The 26,152-nt window shown below is 42.3% G+C and overlaps 1 protein-coding gene across 1 annotated transcript in view; it reads left to right on the top strand.

Annotated features, from left to right (window-relative positions):
* ELOVL6 (ELOVL fatty acid elongase 6) overlaps window positions 1-6,159 on the top strand; it is a 138,093-nt gene extending 131,934 nt beyond the window's left edge. The window contains exon 5 of the mRNA XM_012810357.2: window positions 650-6,159. Within this exon, the coding sequence (XP_012665811.1) occupies window positions 650-1,074 (425 nt within the window). The 3' untranslated portion in view covers window positions 1,075-6,159. The remainder of the gene's footprint in view (window positions 1-649) is intronic.
* Window positions 6,160-26,152: the final 19,993 nt, after the last annotated feature.

The raw sequence follows: 26,152 nt of genomic DNA, 5'->3' as shown, positions 1-26,152 counted from the left end.
GGGTTCAAACCCATCAGCCTGAGTGTATGTGGCTGGTGCCATAACCACTGTGCTACAGGCACCAAGCCAAGACTTTATAATTTTAACAGAGCTCACAAAGATATGTATTCAAGGAGTGGGGTACTTTCTATCATGTCAAAAAATTATGATTTTACTATAGCAGAGAGGCCTAAGAACATTCTGTTGAGCGCTTGAGTTTCAGCCTGTTTCTTTTGATTGATAAGTGATCTGAGACCGATCGTCTTGGGAATCACCCCCATAGGTATAATTCCTAAAATTTATGGTTGAGTGGAGAATCACCTGGTTGTAATGTCCCTTGACATCAGCAATCAGTAGGATTTTGTGTAAAACAAAAGTAACATTTCTTACTTGTATGCCACGTGTCAAGAGGGGATGTTGATTATCAAACTAATTCCAAGTTACTATCATTAATTATTCCCATTTTATAGATGAGGAAACTAGAAAACTGTGAAGGTAAGTGACTTGCCCCAGGGCACCGAGCTAGTAAATACCAGCCCTGGATTCTAATCCAGTCCATCTGACTCTCCACCATCAGCTCAAGACACCTGCCCTCTTGCAAAATTACAAATGATCCTTAGCTGTGGTCCAAGGGCTCATCGTGTACGTTGTTCCCTTCTTGGTCTTTCAGGAGATACGATATTCATTATTCTGAGGAAGCAGAAGCTGATCTTCCTGCACTGGTATCACCACATCACTGTGCTCCTGTACTCCTGGTACTCCTACAAAGACATGGTTGCCGGAGGAGGTTGGTTCATGACTATGAACTACAGCGTGCACGCCGTCATGTACTCCTACTACGCCTTGCGGGCTGCGGGGTTCCGAGTCTCCCGGAAGTTCGCCATGTTCATCACCTTGTCGCAGATCACGCAGATGCTGATGGGCTGTGTCATTAATTACCTGGTCTTCTCCTGGATGCAGCATGACCAGTGTCACTCTCACTTTCAGAACATCTTCTGGTCCTCGCTCATGTACCTCAGCTACCTTGTGCTCTTCTGCCATTTCTTCTTTGAGGCCTACATCGGCAAGATGAGGAAAACAGCGAAGGCTGAGTAGTGTCGGGACTGAGGAGGAAGCCATAGCTCAGGGTCATCAAGAAAAATAACAGACAAAAGAAAATGGCACAAGGAATCACATATGGTGCAGCTAAAACAAAACAAAACATAAGGAGCAAACACAAACCCAGGGCAGCTTAGGGATAACTAGGTTGACTGAACCCAGTAAGTTTATGACCCTTTTTGGGTGAGGACTCACTGTGTGCACCTCCATCTCAAAGCACCTGCTGGGAGACACACCCCCTTCTTTATCTGTCAACTCTATGACAAAGGACAGCAAGCAGGAGCCAGAGGCAGAGAGACACTAGTAGAAGGCAAGCAAAGGCTACTCTGATATGAAAAGACACCTTTACTAAGTGTTATATTTCTCTAAAGATGAAAGAATTTTACTTTAAAAACTGTGCGAGCACACACACACACACACACACACACAATCCTTTCTAATTTCTAATCAACACCAACCTGGAGCCAATAGAAAAGATGAAAAGGAAAGAGACACAGAGAGTAAGTGTATCTAGACGGATAATGCTTTTGTAGAAACTAAGGCCTTTTTAAGAAAGGTGAGTCATTGTAGCCCCATGAGAAAAGATGTCTTAATCATCTTAATCCTTTATAAAAACAGATGTAAACAATTATATTTCCACTTAAAAAAAAAAATGAGGACTATTCACTGCATAGCTTCGGTGAGTTGGTCAAAAGGAAAAGGGGCACAATACTTCCCCAAGGCTCTTCTGGGAGGATGGAAACAGGGCAGCCCAGGTCCCAAAGGGGCAGCTCCATCCCAGAGCATTTCTGATAGTTGAGCTAGGCTTTCTACTCTTAAACAAGACAGGAAGGAATATCCTTTCGTTCAATGGCCCCAGGCTTTTGAACGGAAGGGTAAATGCAGAATCGAAAAGATAAAAACACATCCAAATGATTGGAAAATGGATTCTGTACTATCTGAACAAAGACCCAGCCCAGTACTACCCCTGAGCTGGGAAAGGGAGAGAAACAGTGGAGAAAGAGGTGAGCCGCCCATCAAGTCCATAGCCAATGTACTAACCCCTCTCTATTTGACTTCATAAATACTCCTAATTTTCCAAATGAAACCCTGTGGGACAGTATATTTTCTATATTTTTGTGAATTTCAAAAAGAAATCTGCAGGGCTCTTCTTGATACTGGGTTAACACTGTGTTTCCGCATCATCTGCATTTGCTCCCCAAGCAATGTAGAGGTGTTTAAAGTGCCCTCTGCTGGCTGAGTGGAGATACTTCAACAAACACACTTCATGGCAAGTTTGGCTGAGAGTTGACAACAAAGGGCCCCGATAGACTTAACCCCCTCAAATTTTAAATGACGTAAAATACTTGTCATACTTTAGCCAAATCAGAAGATATCCATCCTGCTTCAAGTCAGCTTCAGAAATTCTTTAAAAGGGACTTAGCTCTGGAACTCAAAAATCAATTTATTAAGAGCCATATTCTTTTAAAAAACAAAAAGCTAGGTAATATCATCTGTAATATTTCAGTCCTTTATAAGCCAAATAAATGTGTCAATGTTCCTAGTATTTCAAAGAAGCAACTGTAAAGTTGTTCAATGTGACATAATAGTATTATAATTGGTTAAGTAGCTTAACAATTAGGTAAACTAGATGAAAGATTAGGGGCTATCACACTGCATAGATTATACACACCTAACCACACATCCATGCACACAAAAATGTGGGGGACACTGAACTTCAGATCCCAAATACATAGAAACATTTTCTGGCTAGCAGAAAAAGAAACTATTGTTTATCTTTCTTGCTTTATTTGAGAGTGTACAGTAAAAGGGATTTTTCAAATTATTTTTATATTGTTTTAGCTTTAATCGTGCTGTCATTCATGAAACAGAGCTGCTCTGCTTTTCTGTCAGAGATGGCAAGGGCTTTTTCAGTGTTTCGTTTATGTGTGGAATTTAAAAAGAATAAAGTTTTATTCCATTCTGTGTGAATGGTTTGAACCACGAACAAGCATCTGTGCAAACCACATCATGACTGGAGTAACTGGGAAGGGAGCCGTTACGTTTGTGTTACGTTATCGTGACTAGTCTAGGATGTCTCGACACAATTGGTAGAGGAATGTATTATTGTTGGGGGGAAACTGACCTGAGCTGAAATGATAGATCCTGCTAGAACAACCAGTAGGTTCTTAGGATACAAATAATGTTATTTTTGAGCTTTGCCAATAAGGAATACTGTGCAATAAGCCTTTTTTCCCTCATCACAAAAAATGAGCAGAATAATTAAAATGAGGAAAAGGCCACACAAATAAGTTAACTTGAGTTTAACTGAAGGACCCATTGGAGGCTCACCTGGTTGCTTAATTATTTAAGTCAGTAATTTATCATAGATCTCTTAATGCAGGTTAGAATTTTAAAAATGAGCAGAAACCTTAAAAAGACTCAACATGATGTTTCCAAAGCACTTTTCATCATGGTATTAGGTTTGTGTTTGTAAGATAATTTAGAATTTTTGTTTACAAGTTGAATGTTGAATAAGTAGCTTTTAAATTAGATAACTATATCTACAGCCATCCCCTGCGTTTATCATGGAAGGAAAAAAGCCACATATTTTGGGAAAAAAATTCTGGTATTACAGCTTTGGTACTGTTTTTAACATCCCAGCTGAGCTGCTTTAATTACATCAAGATATGAGGCTGGATCACTAGCCCATGACAAATCTGAAACCTACCAGAGAATTGACTGCCACAGAAATAATCTTGCTGTCAACTAACATTCCAGAGAAACTTGGACAGGCAAGTTTTTACAGCTGCCCCACTATGCTGCAATAGATTCTCTCTCTATTGAAGATTTTCCACTGCATTCCAGTCCCATTGTGGTGTAAACATCACTCTTAGATTGACAAAAAACCCAAATTCTTGATTTCATACAAATTCGATATCTCGCTCTGTATACACACACACACAAATGTTTACATGCACATATATATACACATACAACTTCATACACAAGATCTAAGCATCAACTTAAGTCCGTGAGTTTGCAATGAAATTCTAGTGAGAAATGCTCTCTAGTCATAGAGCAGGGGTGGGGTGTTTATCTGGACCTTCTATTTTTGCTTATGTGAAAGAAACAACTACTGATTTATTTATATCCAATGCCAGGCCAGAGTACCAAATTGAAATCATTGACTGAGGCTATTATTCCAGGTAATTTACTCCCATCTTTCTCATCATATTACACTACAAAAATAAGGGACAGGTGTGAATACATTACATGCATATGACTAGAGCAAAAGGAAAGGACTGATTGTGCCCTCCTTACGTGTGTACAGAGACTAATGTGTCTGAACTGAGTGGGGTTTTGCAGCATTGAATGGAAAGGCAGTAGGGACCCAGGAGGGCCCTTTAAAAAGACCAACAGGATTTTTTTTTCTTAAATAAGTATCTTTATAAGATAACACTTGTTACATCAGAGTATGACAGCCCCTGAAGTCAGCCACTGGAGTAGAATGTTCTAGAAGTCTAGCCATAGTCCCAGTTTGTTTGATTACCTGGAAGAGGCAACATGCTCAGGTTACTATCTGTTATTTATTCTGGAAGAACAGCCTCACCCAGAGACTAGTATGTGTCACACAGCAGTTAGTTAGACACACATTCTGAGGGTATTTTTCCCTGTTTGAGTAACAATGATTGGACAAAAACTATTTGAAGAAAGCTATTAGGAGAGTGCCGAAGAACAAATAGACTTTGCTTCCCAGACCTCAGAGTTTGCAGTTATGTGTTTATGGTCCATCTCTAAAATTTCTCTGAAGAAGTTTCCACCTAGAAACTGTCAGAGTTTTATGATGAAAGCCCAGAACTTTCTAGTGATCAAATGTAGTGTCTTTCCATTTTTTGTATTTAATAATAAATATTTTGCTGTCAGTGGGGTGATAGCAGAGCCCTATGTTTATGCTGGAAGTCCTGGTCACCTACAGCTTTTTAAAGTTGTTCTTTTGCCCCTTTATATACTCTTGATTCTTTGTGCCTCAGAACCATTGCCACCGGGAAGAAATTTAGCTCAGAATGCACCACAACCTTGGCCTGTAGCGCATACATATTGGAGGAAGAGCCCATGAAGCACCCTTCCCTGTTTTGTTCTGACAATCAGTATGAAGTGGTAGGTCCCTGTTTATCAGTGAGCCAACGGCCTTGGGACGCTGATGCCCAGAACTCCCGCAAAGCGAGTGTCAGTGCAGTCACAGCATTTTCTTGAACTTTGTTGGGTCATTCTCCAATTGCAAACATCTGTGGGCCATATGGCAGAATTCATAGCTGAAGAGGCCAGTTAAGTACACCTGTGCAGAGCATCGAAAAATTTTTACAAGCCTGTTGAATCACCAAGTTCCTTGCCTCATCCTCAGATCCCATGAAAATTCAGGGCTCACAAAAGAGGCAGGGCTTCCCGAGTTACACTTTAAAGAAAGTGACACAGAAGTTGCACTAGCGGTAAGACAGATGGTGGGAGCACATGCAGGAGTGGGCTGGGGAGGCCTCAAAAATGGCCCTTTGATTTGAGGTCAGGCAGGCAAAAGGTTGTGATCAGATTATCTTTCACGGGAAGCCCCAACCCACACCCGCACTGTGGGAAATGCCTCCTGAAGGAACCGGTTAAATTAAAGCGTGGTCCCGTAAGACAGGGTCAAGCCACATTTGCAACCCAGAATTAAAAAGTCCTGACTCGTGTTAATGTATTTAAATGATGTTATTTTCCCAATGTTTGGTGGCACTGGAGGCTTTTTCTCATAGTGGACAAAAATCCATATGGCTACAGAAGTCCTAATAGCATTCCTGGACGTGTTTGTTGTGAACAGGTCTGCCTGTCTAGGGTCGTGCAGGCAGGAGGTTGTTTGCTGCTACCTTGAAAACCACTGGAAGATTCTGCTTCTTAGGGACCCTAAAGCCGAAGTTCATACGGAAGCCCACCCATACACAGCTCACAGAGCAAATCACAGCAGTGTTGAAATTGTTACTTTCAAGTGCTTATTTCACAACATTAAAAATATTTTTCCTGGTGTATTAAAATTAAAAATAAAATCATAACTTTTATTTAAAATCAAAATGTGTTTCTGGTTTCTTTCATCTCTAATGCTGGACACTTTGGATTAGACATTTAGGCCACTACAGGCTTCTCAAGAATCTCAGACCATTGCCCACACTTGACATCCACCGATAGACTCGTGGAATGATGTGTTGTCAAAACTCTGCAGGTCTCTGGCAGCGGTGATTTAGTTCTCAAGTACTGTGAACTAAAGCTCCATAAGATGTCCTCAATAATCCCTTTCATGGGCATAACATTCTACAATGTATGTGTTTTCCCCATCTATTGGCTCACCAGAGTAGTCAGTGGGCCAGGCAATCTTAAATTGCATCACCATTTTACAGATGAGGAAAATGTGCTCCTTAGATCAGTATTGCAGAAGTAGAGGGAATGAGATTGGAACATAATCTTTTTTTTTTTTTGCAGTTTTTAGCCAGGGCTGGGTTGGAACCTACTACCTCCAGTGTATGGGGCCGGCACCCTACTCCTTTGAGCCACAGGCACCACCCTGGAACACAATCTTCAATTTGAGTTTTTTTTTTTTTTTTGAAACAGAGTCTCACTTTGTCACACTTCATAGAATGCCCTGATGTCATAGCTCACAGCAATCTCAAACTCTGGCTCAAGAGAGCATTTGCCTCAGTTTTTCATTTTTAGTAGCGGGGAGGGGGGGGATCTCACTCTTGCTCAGACTGGTCTGAAACTTGTGAGCTCAAGCGATCCACCTGCCTCAGCCTCCCAGAGTGCTAGGATTACAGGCATCAACCATGGCACCTGGCACATAATCTTCAATTTTATTGTAGCCATTCAGTCTTTTGAAAAGACCTACTGCATAAATGAATAAAATTCCAATACCCTGGACTGAATTTTGTCATATCACTGGACAAAGTGTTTGAGGGCAAGATACATTGTTGGGGAAATATTTAGTGAGCACAGCCCCTTCTCAGTAATGGCTCAGTGCTGTACTCACCCACCTGCAAGCTTAGCAGAGATGGTCCACATCATCAACTTCCTGGTCCTAATAATTTGTAATTTGGCCTTCAAATGCCAGTGTTACAGTATGTTCTGTTGCATTCTTCACAGCTTTCTAGAACACCAATACAATGTGTACAACAGTAATATCCCAACAGCATTTACATTTAAAGCCAAGAACTGGATACTTGTGGAGGTTTCCCACCAGGCAAACTCTGCCTCTTTTTCAATCTCAGAACATATTGGTAAGATGGGAATTTCTATTCCTTTTGCAATCTGTTTAATACTTTCTTAAAATGGAAGGAAACCCAGATTGCACACAAAGTATTTTTATTAATGTCTAAAGAAGGGCACAGGTAGAAAAATAAAACCTTAGGGAGTTGGATAGCAAGGACTCAAAACCTATACAAAGACTGTGCCGTCATGTAGCTACTGGGACGTCTCAAAAAATGGAAGCTTCAGAAATGAATAAAGCAAACATTAAAACATACAAACATTTGTATCACTGTCTGGCTAACAAAAGTACTATACCTAAGTAACTCCAAGACAAAGAAGCATAATATAGCAGGCTTCCTACGAAAGAAAAAAGAATGGGATCAGAATGTCAATATTTTTGTAACATGACCTCTCTTGGCTATTCGTTGGGCTTTTTTTAGAATGAGTGGAATTAGTTGAGTGTTCTAAATCAAAGGTCACAATGGGTGTCCTAAATCAATGGTCAGGACAGTTAAAGTAACTGAAAAACCCCACTGGTTGGTTTGTAGCTTATCAGCTCCAGGCTCCACAGGTCCTGGTCAGGGTCTCAGCTAGGACCAGACTCCTCTCCCTGAGCCCAACTTGGGGAGGCCCAGCTGAGCGCAGGGACTTCCATGATGTGTGTGTGTGTTGGGGGGGGGGAACTCCACTGTGTCCTCCAATCCCATGCAACTAGAGACACACACACAGAATTCCATACATGCCCTCTACCTCCCAGTCCGTGATGTCCCGTAACATTATATAACTAATCAAAGGACTCCACCCAAGAAAAGAGACGCTCTGGTTTGGGGAAGGATTGATTCTACTATTTAATTGTGATCTTGTTTTTATCACCTTTACGTATTTTATGTTCCTTTTATATTTTCTACTTTTCGTTACTCTTTGTCTATAATAAGAGATGAAGGAAAGAATCTATGGGATTTTGTACTTACTTATGCTTTGTGGAGTATATGTTTATTATGTGGGAAAGACGACACGGCAGCCTAAGGGTTAAACATGTATGACAGCCCTTCCTGACATACCGATTTGCCATCTCACTACTGAATCTGTAATCTTCGGCATTTTCGGCCCCCCAGGGTGAAAAACCTTCAGCTACACCCTGGGTTTCACACAGAGCTTCCTTCTCTATTGACTACACTAATTCCTTTCATGCTAGAGGGAAAATCTGTCCCCTGGGTGTTTCTCTGCTATGTTTTATTTATGAAAACTCCAGTGGGTGTTTCTTACGGCAGCTAATACCTTCTACGAAGAGAAGGTAAACAGTGTTCGCTATTTTGCATCCGCTGCTGCTCACAGTTACATCTGAGTTACTACAAAATACCAGTCTTTTTGCAAAGCAAGCACTTTGCCTCTGAATTAGAAGCGGTTCTAATTTCAACTTAGTTTTAGAGGAATAAAATCAATGGAACATAAATAAACCTACTGAGCTTTCAAATTGACTTGGGCCACCTTGCCAACTTGTTTCTTCATTTACATCTTACCTGAATTTCCCTAGGATCCACCAGCCTGCAGAGGCAATTTTTTTTTTCTTATTTGTAGCTTCCACTGATGTAGGACCCCTGACTTTTTAAGTCCCTTGCATCGAATTCTGGAAATTGCCCGGGGGAGACTTGTAGCCTCTATCAGGCGCTTCTGCTATGTGGTCACCCTGCCTCACTCCCTGCCATCCTCACCAGGCCCGGCTGCTGCTGCATCTCTCTATCTCTTGGACCCTGAAACCTCTCCTTTGGCATGGCTGGTTCTACAATTCTCAGCAGGCTGCCTCATCTGCCCTGTGTTGGGGCAACATGTGTCTTCCCCCCAGGCTGGCTGTTAGGTGTGAGGAAGCTGGACCCTTCTCTGCTCAGGAGCCAGACCTGCGTCCAGGGGCGGGAAGAGGTCCGGGAAGCAGCCTGCCTGCACCACAGGAGAATCTATTCCTTCCCTGCATGGGGCAGAGCTTTCCCGGGGTTGAGTTCCTAGGGCCAAGGATCATTTTCCTTCTGTGCGCATGCCCTCCCTGGAGCATCCTCAACCTCAATGCAAACAGACTCTGTGGCCACCACACCAGTTCCCCAGACCTGCCCAGACATGTGTGAGCTCCGCAGAGGTGACTTGTGTTTTCCTAGAAGCTCCAGCTCTCCTGCAGGCTCCGCATCACCTGCCCCTCCAGGTTCAGACAGCTCTGAGAGTCACTTACATTCAACCTGGCACCGTGCTGTATATGGAAACCTGCTTAAAACAAGTCCTTGCCTTTCCAGTGAAAATTGACTTTTTGAACTAAAAGAGCAAACTGCAGAAAGTCACAATAATTACTTAGATTTTCTCTGTTCCTGACTCATGGCCTGCACAAGAGCGCATTTCCCCTGTCTGGAAAGTGCAGATTAGGGCAGCCCTATTCCCTTCTCCTGCTCTGGGCATTGGCACTCCATGGAACCCAGTAAGCACACAGCTTCTGTGTCCTGTCAGTTCAGTGTCTATCTTCTTCAATAGATTACGACAAACTCTATGGGGCAGGAAGCAAGTTTGTCTGTTCTCCCCTGAAACTCCAGCACCTGGCAGCAGTCCTGGAGTAATTTGTGGAAAGATCAAATAAGTTTTAGTATATGGTTGCCACCTATGTGGTTAGGTGTCATTTGTGCTACAGTAGGTCTCTTCTTCCCCTTCACGTGTCTGTGGGGTGTGTGTGTTGGGAACGTCCTTGTGCTTTATCCACTGTGTGCTTTCAAACAGGTCAACAATGTTTTGAGCCATTGGATTATGAATATTTGCTCATTCCACTAGAAATTTTACAATCTTCTGTTATACTGTGATTGTAATTATCAAAAGGTCTTTTCTGAGACTTCGGAACATGCTCTGGAAGGTGATTGCCATCTGTTGGGGGTAGTTATTGACCCCTCTGTGCCTCAGTTTCTTCCTCTGCGCAAAGGGGATAAAGATGGTACATCCTGCATAGAGCTGTGATGAGGATTAATTTAGATGATACTTCTAAAGCCCTCAGCATGGCTTCCTTTTGAACAGAGTTCTTACAGTTCTGGTGGCTGGAAAGTTGAGGGGATCCCATCCGGCAAGGGCCTTCTCACTGTATCCCACGGAGGAAGGTGAAGAGAGCATGAGAGAGCAGAGGGATAGAGTGAGACAGGACTCAGCTTTTTATCAGGAACCCACTCCCTTGGTAACTAACACATTCCCTCAATAATTTAATTAATTCATTTATGAGGGCAGAGTCCTCATGGCCTAATCACCTCTTGAAGTTCCCACTTCCTGGCACGGCTGCCTTGGGATTCAGTTTCCAACTCATGAACTTTGTATTTCCCTAGGATCCAAACAACAGCAGCATAGAACACGAGACTACTTGCTCCTATTGTTAGCTGATGTCGCTACTGCTCTGTGGCTGTTTCTTACTTTCTCTTCTCTGGGAAGAGTCTGCACATGAGCCTCTGTATTCTTCACCATAACACTCCAGAAGTTTGTTTGCCTGTAGAATTTCTTTGCCTTATTGGTATAACACAAACTATAAACAAATACCTTTTCCAAGTGAATAGAAAATGAGATGTGAGACAAGAAAGCGTATCTCAGGCTGGGCGCAGTGATGCCTCACCCCTGTAATCCGAGCACTTCGGTAGGTCGAAGCAGGTAGATTGCTTGAGCTCAGGAGTTTGAGACCAGCCTGAGCCAGAGCAAGACCCCCACCCATCTCTAAGAAAAAAAACAAAAATACCGGGACGTTGTGGCGGGCACCTGTCGTTCCAGCTACTGGAGAGGCTGAGGCAAGAGGATCGCTTGAGTCCAGGAGTTTGATGTTGCCTTGAGTTATGACACTAGCGCACTCTCTACCCAGGTGAGTGAGACAAAAGGAAGGGAGGGAGGGAGGGAAGGAGGGAAGGAGGGAAAGAAAGAAAATATATCTCAATTAGGGGAGATATATACTTTGACATGTACTTACTGTAACTTTGGTTTGCTGCTTGCTGTTTTTGACACTCATTTATGATGAATTACCCAAGACTTTTGAGAGAAAGAAAAAAAAAATTCTCTTGACATATTTAAATTTTTAAACTTTAAGATTGTAATAAAAAAAACTTCAGAAGATAGAAGTGCATTCTTGTGTTTCACTTTTTTTTTTTTTTTTTGGTAGAGACAGTCTCACTTTGTCACCCCAGTAGAGTGCTATGGCGTCACAGCTCACAGCAACCTCCAACTCCTGGGCCTCAGTGATTCGCTTGCCTCAGCCTCCCGAGTAGCTGGGACTACAGGCGCCCACCACAGTGCCCAGCTGTTTTTTTGTTGCAGTTTGGAGGGGCCAGGTTCAAACCCACCACCCTCAGTATATGGGGCCGGTGCCCTACCCACTGAGCCACAGGTGCCGCCCTGTGTCTCACTTTTTAATTTTTCTTTCTTCCTCTCTGTCCTTCCCTCTCTCCTTCCTTCCTTTCTCGTTCTATTTTATTTTTTTATAGACAGGTTCTCATTCTGTTGCCCAAGCTGGTGTGCAGTGAGAAAGCACAGCTCGTTATAACCTCAAACTCCTAGGCTCAAAATGATCCTACCCCCTCAGCCTCTCAGAGTGCTGAGACTACAAGCATGAGCCATTGTACCTGGCCAAGTCCTATGCCTTATAGCTTAAATATCAGCTTTTCTACATAAGGCAATTTTGGATTGCCAGGGCTATTAGTACTAACACAAACAACTGAATTTGAAATAGAATGGCCTTTCTCTATTTTGGGTTTAATGGGTGAGTCTCTCAAGAACATATGTGTCTTGCTATGAGGTTTTCTAGTAAAAGAAACTTGACCCTAGATACATGCACAATTACCAAATGATTATTATGTGCAAAATGCCCTAAAACTCTGGAGTTTACATATAAAAGTCTAAGCTAATCAAATACATACTTATCACTCAAAAATAGTAAATGAAATATGACTCACTGGAAGCATCAGCAAACGTAAATCTGTTCACTTGACTTTAAACTTGCAAATGATTAATTTTAAAATATCTGTAAGGAGATCATAGACAGGAAATGGTACAAACCATCAGAAGCTGAACCTGGGCTGAGGAAGCAACTCGTTTATTTGTTCATTCAAACTAGATGAACTGCATTTTAAGATTTTAGGCTATGCATTTTGCTTTAACTATGGGAATTATATAAACCTCATTTAATTTGGTCATACTGCTACTAAAAAGGGCTCTCCTTATCTAGGATTTTGGTGTACTTTACACTTGTGTATTATTACTTTGCAATTATATCACAGTCACTCCATTGGGATTAAGACGGCATGTTTCTCTCAAAATGTTAGTCCTCATTGAGAAATGTCAGCCTTCATGCAGTGTTCCGCTCTGAAACTAGAACAAAACCAAGTGTCCCCAACAGATAAAATATTCTGAGGCCTGTTGACCCCTCCTTTTGTCCTTTTATAACATAGAAGTTGTTTATTTAACTATTATAGTTGTTTATTTAACTATAAACTAGTTTAGCCTTTATCAAAATGTCTTGTATTTGCATATATTTGTGTATTTTAAAAAGCAACTTCAAATGTTCTCTATATTCCGAACTGTCCTTGAGTGCTTAGTTCAATAAGTAATTTTATTGTGTTAAACCACTGATCAGACTTCTTACTATGAGAACTTTTAAGTAATATAAAAGTAGAACAATGTAATGGGCCCCCACATTTCTGGCACCATGATTTAACATGTATTAATATTTTGTATATCTACCATATTTTTTATAAAGCAAATCTCAGGCATTATTGATATTTCACTCTTGATTATTTCAACAAGCATTGCTAAAAAAAAGACATTTTTAAAATATTCATAATATCAATAACTCCCAGAAAATTAACAACAATTCTTGCTGTCATCTAATATTCTGTTCAATTTTTCAATTTCCCCAGGTAGCTCCAGAATGTCTTTTTTTTTTTCCCCCCAGAGAGTGTCTTACTCTGTTTTCCCAGGCTAGAGGGCCCTAGTATCACTCACAGTAGCCTCCAATTCCTGGGCTCAAGCAATCCTCCAGCCTCAGCCTCCCACATAGCTGGGTCTGCAGGCGCTCACTACCATGCCTGGCTAGTTTTTCTATGTTTAGTAGAGATAAAACATAGAAAAAGAGAGTAGAGGTAGGGTCTTTCCCTTGCTCAGACTGATCTTGAACTCATGAGCTCAAGGAATCCTCCCACGTCGGCCTCCCAGAGTGCTAGGATTACAGGCGTGAGCCACTCCGTCTGGCCCCACACCTCTTTTTACAGAGAAGTCCTCCCTGCTTTCTTTTCCATGCCAAGAGATTTATTAAAGAAACAGTATCTTTCTCTACCGGTCCCAGATGCTTCAGCAACCGCGGGTCATGGTGCAGACATGGCCAAGTCCAAGAATCACACCACACACAACCAGCCCTGAAAGTGGCACAGAAATGGCATCAAGAAACCCCAATCACAAAGGTATGAATCTCTTAAGGGGACCCCAAGTTTCTGAGGAACATTTGCTTTGCCAAGAAGCATAGCAAAAAGGGCCTGAAGAAGGTGCAGGCTGGCAATGCCAAGGCCACGAGTGCACAAACTGAAGCCACCCAGGCCCTCGTAAAGCCCAAGGAGGGTAAGCTCAAGATCCCGAAGGGCACCAGCCACAAGCTCAGTTGATTTGATACATTGCCCACCCCAAGCCTGGGAAGTGTGTTCGTGCACCTCACGTGCCAAAGATCAAACTGAGACTCAGTCCACGGCTTCATCTGCAGCTCCAGCTCAGCCTCCCAAAGGTGCCCAGGCCCCCACGAAGGCTCCAGAGTACAGACATCTACTGTCTGCCAGTGTGAGGTCAAAAGGACTGGGTGGCCTCCGGGCTGCTGTCTGCTTGGGACTGGGGTCCTCCTGCGCTATTTGTACTAATAAACCTGAAGCAGGGGGAAAACAAAAAGAAACAGAGTTAGTGGTCCTCCGAAATGTCCAGCATTCTGGATTTTTCTAATTTTTAGCTTGTGGTAATCAGCTAATTCCTCTGTCCTTGATTTTACCTATATAGCTTGATGAGATTATATTTAGAGCATTAATTGGATGTACCTGCCACCTCTAATGACGACAAGTCTTAGGAAATTTTTCTTTCACTTTCTATTTTTTTCATTATCTTTGTGACCTCATGAATTTTTATACAGTCAATCTATTTCAACCAAGTGTGGTCAGGATTCTGTATTGCCTGCTCAAATTCTCCTGTCTTTGGACAGTGGGAGTTCTTTAGCATTAGTCTACATTTAAACTTAGTGTATATTTTCTTGGCATGTCCTCAGCAGTCTTGGGTACCTTTCTCTTTTTTTGCCACAACAGGAGATTTCAGGCTCACCTGTGCCTTGGGGACCCCGATCTACCTAGAATCAATCATTTCTCCAAGGAGTCATGGTTTCTCTTAGTGGTAAAATGACTGATTTTTTCCCCTACTCTAAAATACTTATATTTCAAAATGAATCTGAGTTTAACTACGTTGTCAGGTTGAAAAATCAACTTCTTCCAAAGACTAAAAACCCACTTCTGTGCGGAATAAAGACATTCCAATTGATAGAATCACAAGGCATAGACAAGTAAGATTATGAAAGAGCTTTGGGCCTTTGCTCGCTGGTTCTGCAATATTCCTATTAAGTTTGTACTAGACCATTTTATCCTCATGTAACAAGGTAAGCTGGAGAGGAAAGCAGAAATATAATTGTACAGAATTTTAGATGCGTGCAAATCTCAAGGCATTCATCATGTTCTGTCCCTGTTAACAAAAGGTAGTGAAGACAAAGCAATTATACAAAGCAGTGCCAAAAGTATTATGCAAATGAAGCTGACAGTGAAATTTTAGTTAAATAATTAAAAAGATGTGTTTTGATCATAACTTTAATATTCTATTCCATGTAAAAATAGATAAAGATTGACCCAAGACAGGATGTCCTGACTAGAGCAAACGTTCATCTATTTAGTTCATTTATTTAGTCAGTCAATAGCTATGTGTCTGGAAATCTGAATCATCAATATTTAGTCTTCACAGCTGTAATGTTTTAAATTGATTTCTAGAATAGGAAATTTGGGGGGAGGAATGTAAATCAATCACAACTCAAGTATTTCCACAGCTGTCAAAGGTAGGATAAGTGTATCATGATATATTCCAAAGACCTAGGAAAAATTGGCCTAATTCCCCCAGATATCAAATCCCCTGAGGTCTTTGGCACTTCACAATTGATAGTCCCTTGTTTTTCGCTGTGGTTTGAGTTAGGTTTTCAAGCCATAAATCTGCTTTAGTCTCTTTTCGGTTGCCAGCTTGTCATCACCACCCGCCTCCTCCCATCGGCCCCCACCACCTCATTGTCCAGCATCTTTTGTGCACGAGTAAACTTGAGCCAAATGTATTCCTCCCCAGAGGACACTCTATGGTGGGAGGGCCCAAGGGACTTCACATTGGGACATTCTTCCATCTGAGTTTGCCTCTTTGTCAGTAAACACCTTGTCACCAGACCTGTCACTTTTCCCTGTTACTTTTCAAGTGTTACCTGAGAGCGTGCGTCTTCAATTTACAGGGCACGCTGTGGCAGGAGCTCTGTTCCAGGAAGGGAACATTCTGGGCTCCCTTCTTTTCTCTTTTTCAGGTCTTCGTTGAGAGGTATGGTGATTCCTTTTCCAACTAAAGTGACATAGGTCTCTTCAAAATCCTGTAAATCCACGTTGGAGAGGGAAATATGCTTGAAGTCAGATCCTGGCGATCTTTTTGATCTGCATCACCATACTCTGGTTTTTGAGTGGGTGCAGGCTAACATAAAACGAAGTGGAAAATTTATAAATTTATAGGCTGAAAAAACAATAACTGAGGACTCAGAAACCATCACCACCAATTTGACTCTTTCAAAATCCTTTCTTTGGGTTATGGTTATTCCTGTGGTAGCTGTGCCCCCAAATAATTGAGGGTATGTGCTATAGAGTCAAACTACCTGGGCTTAAATCTTGCTCTGTCAGTAACCAGCCCTGTGACTGTGGGTAAGTTACTTAAACTCTCTTTGCCTCCATTTTCTTCTCCGTTGAATGTGGATGGTAATAGTACCTCCTTTATAAATAAGTAAAGCTCTTAGAAAATGCCTGGGACGTTCTTAGTCCTCAATAAATGGTAGCCAGCATGGCATCACACCAAGTCATAACTTCTGACCCAAAAGAGAAAATTCGGTTTCCTTCAACATGTCCCCATCACCCTTCATCACCCACCTCGAAAACTCAGGAGTCACTACATTTTTTACTGATCACATAGCACCTACGGGAACAGTTAAGTCTCCAAGGCAGTCCAAGAGAGAAGCCATAATTTCCAAATATTTCTCACTCACTTTCTTCAAGTTAATATCTATCAAGTTGCAAATCAATCAAACCCATGCTGGGGTATTATTGCTCTCCAGAGAGCTGCTCAAAAACTCTGTCTCCTGGCCAGGGGAGCAATCCACTTCTTCTGCATTTTTGTTCTGAACGGTCATAACTACTTGTGGTCTTGGAAATAACATATGAATGGTGAAATGTGTGAGTCCTTTCCTTTTAACAAGATATCTCAGCCCACTCCTCCTACACCACAGACCTCGGCAGCTTTCACTTCCAATATTCATAACCAATGGCTTGATCAAAGATCAAGGGTTTCCTGTCCCTATGGAAAAATCGTATTGCTTCTTGAGCCCTCTGAATTGACTTCTTGCCTTTGTTGTAAGTTGTAATATTTTCATACAAAAAATGTATAAATGGGTGTCAACAACATTTCTCCAAATTCCTTCACGTATGCTGAACGTGAGAAGAAAAGTAGTTACCATCAAACAGTATTTTTCTTTTTCTTTTCTGTTGTGAGGACTAGCCAAAGAAACCTGAGACTATAAAAACATGCTTAAGGCTTATTTGCTAGTAAATTATAGGTAGACTCACATTTACAGTTCAAAAGATCACCTGGAAGTTTTCCAGCAGCTTTCAGAAAAAACGCAATTCGTAGGTGCTTACGTGAAATGATTGAGACAAAATAGATTTTTCTATTCAAAGCATTGATGAATTCTGGTTCACATTCTTAAAGCGTGCTTATTTACGTGTGTGTGACATGATACTGTGTCCTCCTGAGCTAGCTGTAAGTTGTGGAATGATTCACCAAGTTTGGAAATCATTGCCTGGATTACTACAGACCAAAAAAGACTGTGTCTGTTCTTAGGAGAGCCGTGCGTGCAGATGTGTGTCAGGAGTCTTGCAGGGAATGAAAAGAGAACACTGCTACAGAAAACCTTTTTATTAATACTCTAATAAATGCACTTGCATTTTCCATTCACGCTAACAGGCTGTTCCACTTAAACACAGTTTAACGTTAGAGAAAACATAACCTTTTATAGAAGGAAAAAACTAGCCATCAGTTTCCCAGCCACCATTAAAGGGAAACTTGGTCCAGTTGCAAAAGTACGAGGTGCCGTTTACTGATACGGCGATGATGACAATGACTGTGTCGTGGATGCTGTCTGCCATCTGCATGCTTGGAGCACCTGGCCCTCAACTGTGTGCATGCTGGCTAATAGTAACAGTGGACAGTTGTCTGCTCTCTACGTGTGTATGTTGGGCTGGTATCAAGGACAGGCCACCTTACCCCTATGGGGTCAGTTCTGTGGTGTGAGTCCTGCTCTAGATTTTCCAGAGGGGAAGCTGGTCTCTAAGGAGCCACATCCTTGTTCAGTTTTCTCCCCTGCCCTATTCCTTCTCTCATCCCTCTACTCCACACAGCACTCTCCCAATAACAACCTGAACAAGAAATCCCACAGCAGCTCTGCTCCCAGGGAATCCAGCCTAGGAGGTGATGTGGCATTTGCCCTAGGAAGCAATGTTGGGATGGATTCTTTGGCTGAGTCACTAGTCCGCTGGACAGAGCTGAGAACCACACCACTGGTAGGAGAGGGAGAGCTCCTGGTCCCCTGTGTGCAGACTGCTGAAACCTTCATCTATAGAGAATGGGACGGCATACAAGTGGGAAGAGATATTAACTGGTAGAATAAGACAGGTGTTTAGAAGATATGGGAAATAATGGCTATAAGAACTGGGGGACTGATTTAATATAGAGAGGAAGGGATTTAAAGCAAAAGAAGAAAACTCAGCAATTTTAAAAGCATCCCCCCACCCTCGCCCTGTCTCCTGCAGCTTGAGGCTTAACTGTAAGAGTGACATGACTTGAGAAAAACTTGGATTCCCAGCAAAGCCAATCCCAGACCAAGACCAAAGTCAGGGCCTTGATGGGGAAGAAGTGAGATGCTGAGAACTGGGATGGGATATCTGAGTAGATGCACTTGTGAACCTTGATGCCCCAGATTTCCTTGAACTCCCTGAGTCTGCAGTGGCAGCCACTCCCCATTGCTTGCAGACAGAGCCTCCCCCTGTGTGCATGTGCGCACACACACACACACACACACATCCTTACTTGAAACGACCACCTTGCACTACCCTTCCTCAGCAATGCTTGCCCTTTTCACGACCTACTCCATATCTCCTCCTGGCCACTAGATGAGTAATTAGAGTCAAAGTCCAGCATAACCAAGAAAGTGCAGGCATGCTGAGGATAGAAGAGGAAGCTATCCCAAGAAGCCATGCACTGGCTTGTGCGTCCACAGGCTCCCGGGGGCACGCCTGTGGTACAGCAGGATCATAGATAGGGTGACCAGAGGTCACGCTTTTGGCGGGACAGTCCCGCTTTTCAACAATTTGTCCCGCGTCCCTCGGCGTTTTAAAAAAGTCCCGATTTTTGGAAAGAATGCAAGAACGGGCGGGAGAACAAGAAGGGAATATAGGGTTTTCGGCTGCCATGTGGCTATTTCGCCAGCATATGAGTTTTATATTATTTTTGTTAATTTTATAATGTTACACTGTAATAATAACAAATAATTGCTAAGAAGTGATTATCCAGAACGGCTTATCAAAGTTTGCATTGTTGTCAGGCCCTGCCCTGCCCCGTCTCCTGCCCCGCCCCTGCCCCACCCGACCCCGCGCCCCGGCCATATTGTCCCACCTTACCGACGTTAAAATCTGGTCACCCTAATCATAGAACATGACCTTCGCTGCAGAAAGGAGGGGTTCAGAATTTCCATTGCTATTTTCTGTTAACTTGGGTTATTTATCACTTTAATCCCAGAGTTGTTAACTGGCTAGCATAATTTTTAAAATAGATACATAGTTTTCAATTTGATGCTTTCACGCAGACCCCACTGCTCCGGCTCTGCTCTTCACAGTGGCTTTCCACATTCACGTTACCTCCCTGGCCGAGAAGATACCTGTCTGTCATTCTGCCCTTCTCTCTGTCCCTTTGCTTCCAAGCAGCAAAGGAAAAATCATATTGCTTCTTGAACCCTCTGAACTGACTCCTTGCCTTTCCTTTTTAACATCTCTGTTTATGTATCCATTTAAATTTGGCTGTATGTCTTTTTGTATTTAACTTCTGTTGAACTTTAATTTTCTTCTCATTTATTCCTTCTAACCCAAACTTCTAATTCTTCTAATTCACATTGCCTTCCAAAACCTTTCTATATAAGCCACTGTTTGCATGTGAACTTAGCAATCAGTTGTCACATATATATTCTTAAAATGGCAATACTACAATAAAACATGAAATTTTCTACTGTTTTATTGGGAAAAAATCATTTTCCATAAACGCTTTTATTTTATTACTAATTAATTAATTATTGATTATGTATTATTTTGATTTATCAGGAACTTTACTTAAATGCATGATTTCATAATCTTCACAACAGCACTAAGAGTAGTTAATATTATTGCCTTTATTTTACACATAAGAGAAAATAAAGAAAAGTTTAACATGTTCAATGTCATACATCTAGTGACTGACAGGGCTGGACTTGAACTTGATTGACCTGAGTCCAAAGCACATGCTCTTAATTACCACATTGTTCTGACATTCCAGTTATTGTCTTATAAATATGGGCTTCTTCCAGAATAGAATCTTTCTTTGTTTTTGAGACAGAGTCTCACTTGGTCACCCTGGGGTTGAGTGCAGTGGCATCATATCTCACAGCAACCTCAAATTCTTGGGCTCAAGTGATTCTCTTGTCTCAGTCCTGAAGCTAGTACTACAGGTGCCCACCACAACACCTGGCTATTTTTTTAGACGGGGTTCTCACTTAGGCTCAAGCTGGTCTCAGACTCCTGAGCGTAAGCAATCCACCAGTCTTGGCCTCCCAGAGTCGTAGAATTATAGGTGTGAGCCACTGCGCCCCACCCTCCAGAATAGAATCTTAAGTAACATGATCAGTTATAATCTCAAAAATCTAACGAAGTTTGGAAAGACAATTACTTCACAAAATAATCTGACAGCTTTTCTTTGCTATTTTCCAAAACATGCAAGTAAAAGGGGAGGGACAAAATCCCAAACTTCTAAAATAGTATAATAAAACAGAGAAGATTCCCAATTCTTTTTTTTTTTTTTTTGGCTGGGGCCAGGTTTGAACCTGCCACCTCCAGTATATGGGGCTGGCACCATACTCTTTGAGCAACAGGTGCCGCCTTCCCAATTTTTTTTTTAAGTTCGTTCTTGATGACCTATTAAATTAACTTATTAATTTCTCTGCCTCACTTTTTTTTTTTTGAGGCAGTTTTATTTTGTCACCCTCGGTAGAGTGCCACAAAATCACAGCTCACAGCAACCTCAAGCTCTTGGGCTTAAGCAATTTTCTTGCCTCAGCCTCCGGAGAAGCTGGGACTACAGACACCCGCCACATGCCCAGCTATTTTTACAGACGGGGTCTCACTTCTGCTCAGGCTGGTCTCGAACTTGTGAGCTCAGTCAGGGAAATCCACCCACCTTGGCCTCCCAGAGTGCTGGGATTATAGGCATGAGCCATTGTACCCAACACCTCTGCCTCACTTTTAAAAATAATGACTGAATCTATAAATAAAATGAAAAGATCTCATGTACATCTAAAACCACATAAGTGGCCAGGTACAGTGGCTCATGCCTGTAATCTTGGCACTCTGGAAGGCTGAGGCAGGCAGATTGCTTAAGCTTAGGAGTTTGAGAACACTCTGAGCAAAAGCAAAAGACTCCATCTTTTTTTTTTTTTTTTTTTTTTTAAAAGACTCCATCTTTACTAAAAGTAGAAAAACTAGCCGGGCATTGTGGTGGGCACCTATAGTCCCAGCTACTCAAGAGGTTGAGGCAGGAAGATTGCTCAAGCCTAAGAGTTTGAGGTTATGGTGAGCTATAATAACACCACAGCAGACTACCCAGGGCAACAGAGTGAGACTCTGTCTCAAAGAACAGAATGGAATGGAATGGAATAGAATAGAACAAAACAAAATAAAAACCACATAGGTGCCAATAACAGGAAAATGTAAAATTTCCCATTAAGTTTGTCAATGTCATGGCCCTGAGAGCTTAGAAATGAAGTCCAGTCTCCCCAGCAGGGCCAGGAGTCTTGCCTGGTCTGGTCTCCGCCTACATCTCCAGCTACACTCGCCTACTCACCTTCCTCCAGTCCTTCCTGTTCTCCCAGGGAGCCAGCCGCTCCCCTTCCCAGGACCTTAGGGCTTTCCACTGCTTCCTTCCTGCAGCTCTAACTCCTCCTCTTCCCCTCCTCTGGCCTCCACTTCAATGTCCTAAGGGAAGTTGATCCTGACCTTTGCACACTGAGTTAGAGGCCAACATCTCACACTGTAACTTTGCTCTGTATTATGGTCACCACTGTAGTTTACTATCTGTCTCCCCAGCTGGACTGTAAGTTCTGTGAGGGCAGCCTCAGCTTATACGCAGCACTTTGTATAGTCACTGCAGTATGAGCGGAGTCTCATTTTTGAATGAGTGAGTGAATTGAATGTGAAATCAATAACTAAATGAAATGCAGAAAAAATGGACAATAGCCAGAAAATTTTTGCTAATCATCACAGTTTAGTTTCACCAGCTTTTGCACACACACACACACATACCCCCCTCTGCCTTCACCCACACATGTGCACCTGCCCCACCAGACCCACATATTTTGTAGTAGCAATTCTCTTGTTTTCCTAGTGGTTGGGTTCATCGTTTAGGCTGGCATGGAGTTGCATCGATTGCACCCCACGGAAGAGCTCATGCCCTTCTCCCTTAGCTGTGTATGAACAGGCAGTTTTAGCCCCCAGTGATTGACCCCTGTGACACCATTCAAGCCCTCTCCATTCATTATTCAATAATATGCACAATGCTTTGAACCTAAACTTTCTCATTATCTGTAATTACTCTTTGAGGTACATGAGATGTTAACAAGAATAAATACAATTATCCAGCTTTGTAATAAGAAGCCATATTATTGATACCATGATTATGAAGTCACTAAATATAGATGTGATAATCTTAAGCTTAGTTCCAGGGAAACCGAATGATGGAAAGGCACCTTTTCCAGATGGCTGAGCCAATTGAAATCAGATGATTACATCATGTTTACATGAGTCTCCATTCAGAGCTATCAGGTATGAGGATTATTAACAGAGGGTTTTCAGAGTGTTGAGACCTGGAGGCGTAGGTTCTGGAAGTCCCAGCTGCAACAACAGAGGGGGTGGATTAAAAGAAAGAGAAGGAGTAAAGCAGCAGATCTCTGCCAGCAGACACTGGCAGCACCAGGGCGGTGTCCACTAAAGAACCCTACTTACAGCATCCCCCCATCCCGCCCGCTCCATCTCCCTGAGACCATGGGATCCAGATGCCCCCGAGAACCAGTGAGTTTCTGTCTGGTTCCCACGGCTGCCTCACTGTAAACTGATTGGCATCATTTCTCTCAGCACTGCCTCCTGACCTGTGGGGCTATTTCGTAAACCTGGCCCTGCCAGTGTCTCCTCGTCATCTATATAAACCGCCTACATAAGTTTCAGCAGAGAAAAACATTTACATAGACACAGCAAAGTCCCCTTACCCCGTCAGCCTAACTCAAGGAAATTCTCTTGCAAAAATGTGTCCTTTCAAAAAGAAAAAGAAAAAGAACAAAAGTGTGTCCTTGATTATAAAAGTTGTATTCATCAGGATTCTCAGTTACAAATGCCAGAACCCAAACTCCAGCTAGCTTCGGCAACAAAGATAACGTGTGAGCCCACAGCTGGTAAGGTCAGATCAATGCAGCTGGAGCCAAAAGGGGCATCAATAAATAGCTTTCTCTCTTCGTCTCTCTCTGCCTCCAGCTCCACATTTCTCTCAGTGAGATTTGTCCCAGGTAGGCTCTCCCCAGAGGATGTAAATGGGTTCCCAGGAGCACCATCATTATGCCTTATCAGCTCAGAAATTATAGCAGAAAGAGAGGAAGTAACTTTCTCAATAGCACCAACAGAAATCCCATGATTGAATAGCACTGAGATCAAGTGTCCATCTCTGGATGGGAAATGTAGATTGGCCAGGCCTGGATCACACAGCAAAGAAACAGGGTCAGCTTCATGCTGAGAGTTAGGGACCACTGTTACCCAAAGAAAAACACAATTGCTATCCTGAGAGAAGAGGAAAGGAACGTCGGGCTGACCGTAGCTATGCCATTCCAGAAGGTGGTCCTAAAGAGGCTTTCTAGAGTCACTTATTTCTCTGCCTCATTTTTTGTTTCTTTTCTTTTCTTTTTTTTTTTATATTAAATCATAGCTATGTACATTAATGCAATCATGGGGTACAATGTGCTGATTTTATATACAATCTGAAATATTTTCATCAAACTGGTTAACATAGCCTTCACGGCACCCTCTTAGTTATTGTGTTAAGACATTTATATTCTACATTTAGTAAATTTCACATGTAGCCATGTAAGATGCACTGTAGGCGTGGTCCCACCAATTACCCTCCCTCCACCCACCCTACCTTCTCCCTTCCCCTCCCTCTCCCCTTTCCCTATATTCTTGGTCTATAATTGGGTTATAGCTTTCATATGAAAGCTATAAATTGGTTTCATAGTCGGGCTGAGTACATTGGATCCTTTTTCTTCCGTTCTTGAGATACTTTGCTAAGAAGAATATGTTCCAGCTCCATCCATGTAAACATGTAAGAGGTAAAGTCTCCATCTTTCTTTAAGGCTGCATAATATTCCATGGTGTACATTATACCACAATTTATTAATCCATTCATGGGTCGATGGGCACTTAGGCTTCTTCCATGACTTAGCAATTATGAAGTGGGCTACAGTAAACATTCTGGTACAAATATCTTTGTTATAATGTGATTTTTGGTCTTCTGGATATATACCTAGTAGAGGAATTGTAGGATCAAATGCCCCTGCCTCATTAGGGTAACCCGATTGGTTTCCCTACAGTAGTAGCTCACTCCTTGTGTGGTGCTGACACGTTGTTACATACAGATTGCTCACAATTCCATATGAAGTTACCCACATTTTATAGAGGAGGAAACTGAAACACAGAGAAATAAGGTCATCTACCAAGCTCACGTAGCTAGTAAATGGGGGAACTAAATGTCAACCCAGCAGTCTACTTGCCCTTCATAGTATAGTTTTCTTTTGTTTTGGTTTTTTACAATTAGGCTGTTTAAAGCACAGTCTCAAATGCAGTGGTGATGGCTGACATTTTTTTCTCACCAGGTTTACACAATATCCTAATCTCATAGATCAATGACTCTGTGGTAGGTAATGGTAATTAGAATTTCTTAATTTTTTTTTTGATATGACCTTTTGTTGAGCTTATCCACCAGAGTGGAAATAATGTCTGTGCAAAACCAAGTGTTTGTTACTATAACTTCTGCATCACAGAAGTTCAGAACAACAGTTCTTTAAAAACAGTCAACTCAATCAAAATGCACTACTTTAGAATCAACAGCTTCTTTGAAGCCATAGTAACACTTAAATATGGTTAAGATGTGAATGCAGAAATTTGGTTGGTCAAAAAGCTAATTAAACTTCCAGCTTGCTCAACTAGAATTTTAAAAAAGTGGAATTGTGTTTTGCACAGAGATACAGTCCTAGGGAATCACCCACACTGGATAGCTGTTGGAGTATTCAGAGCCCTGAGATCACAAGGAAGCCAGGCATCCTTCAGACAGTTTTCTGCTGGCCTTTCTTCCCAGAGATTTGTGGATGTGTCGAATGACACCACCAGCAGCAGTTACAGCCTTGATGAGTCCAATTCCTCATCTCCATGAACAGCAAGTTGCAAGTGACAGGGGGTAATATAATATGTTGTACCTTTAAGTCTTTTGATGTATTTTCTGCCAGTTCAACTACTCCTGCGGCGAGGTACTCCAGGTGGCTGCAAAGCTGTACCCAGCCACAGTCATACCCACATGCCCATGACTGGTTGTTCTATATTTCAGGTGTTGATGTATACGGCCCAGTGGGAACTGCAAGCCGGGTCTCTCCAAGAGGGAACCCACCCTTGCCTTGGCCTTTCCAGAGTCCTGTCCAGCCTTACCACTAGCCATTTCAAATTCAGCTGAAGCTCAAATAAGCAAGGCAGAGAAAGGGCTAATCAGACACACAGTGATTCAACTGTCTCTCTCTTTTTTTTTAGACCAGGTCTCAGTCTGTTGTCCAGGCTAGAGTGCTGTGGCGTCAGCCTAGCCCACTGTAACCTCAAACTCCTGGGCTCAAACAATCTTCCTGTCTCAGCCTCCCAAATGGCTGTGACTACAGGCATGCCTTACCATGCCCGGCTAGTTTTTCTGTATTTTGTACAGATGAGGTCTCACCCTTGCTCAGGCTGGTCTCGAGCTCCTGAGCTCAGGTGATTCTCCTACCTTTGCCTCCCAGAGTGCTAGGATTACAGGCAAGAGCCACCACATCCAGCCCTAGAATTTCTTAAATATTTTTACGTGCTTATTTTTTTACTTCATCCAACAAAGCCATGAAACTATA

This window comes from Otolemur garnettii, unplaced genomic scaffold (genome assembly GCF_000181295.1).
Source record: "Otolemur garnettii isolate 467f Iridium unplaced genomic scaffold, OtoGar3 scaffold00129, whole genome shotgun sequence".
Taxonomy (NCBI): Eukaryota; Metazoa; Chordata; class Mammalia; order Primates; family Galagidae; genus Otolemur; species Otolemur garnettii.
The sequence above is the reverse complement of the archived record's forward strand: the minus strand, read 5'-3'. Positions and strand labels throughout refer to the sequence as shown.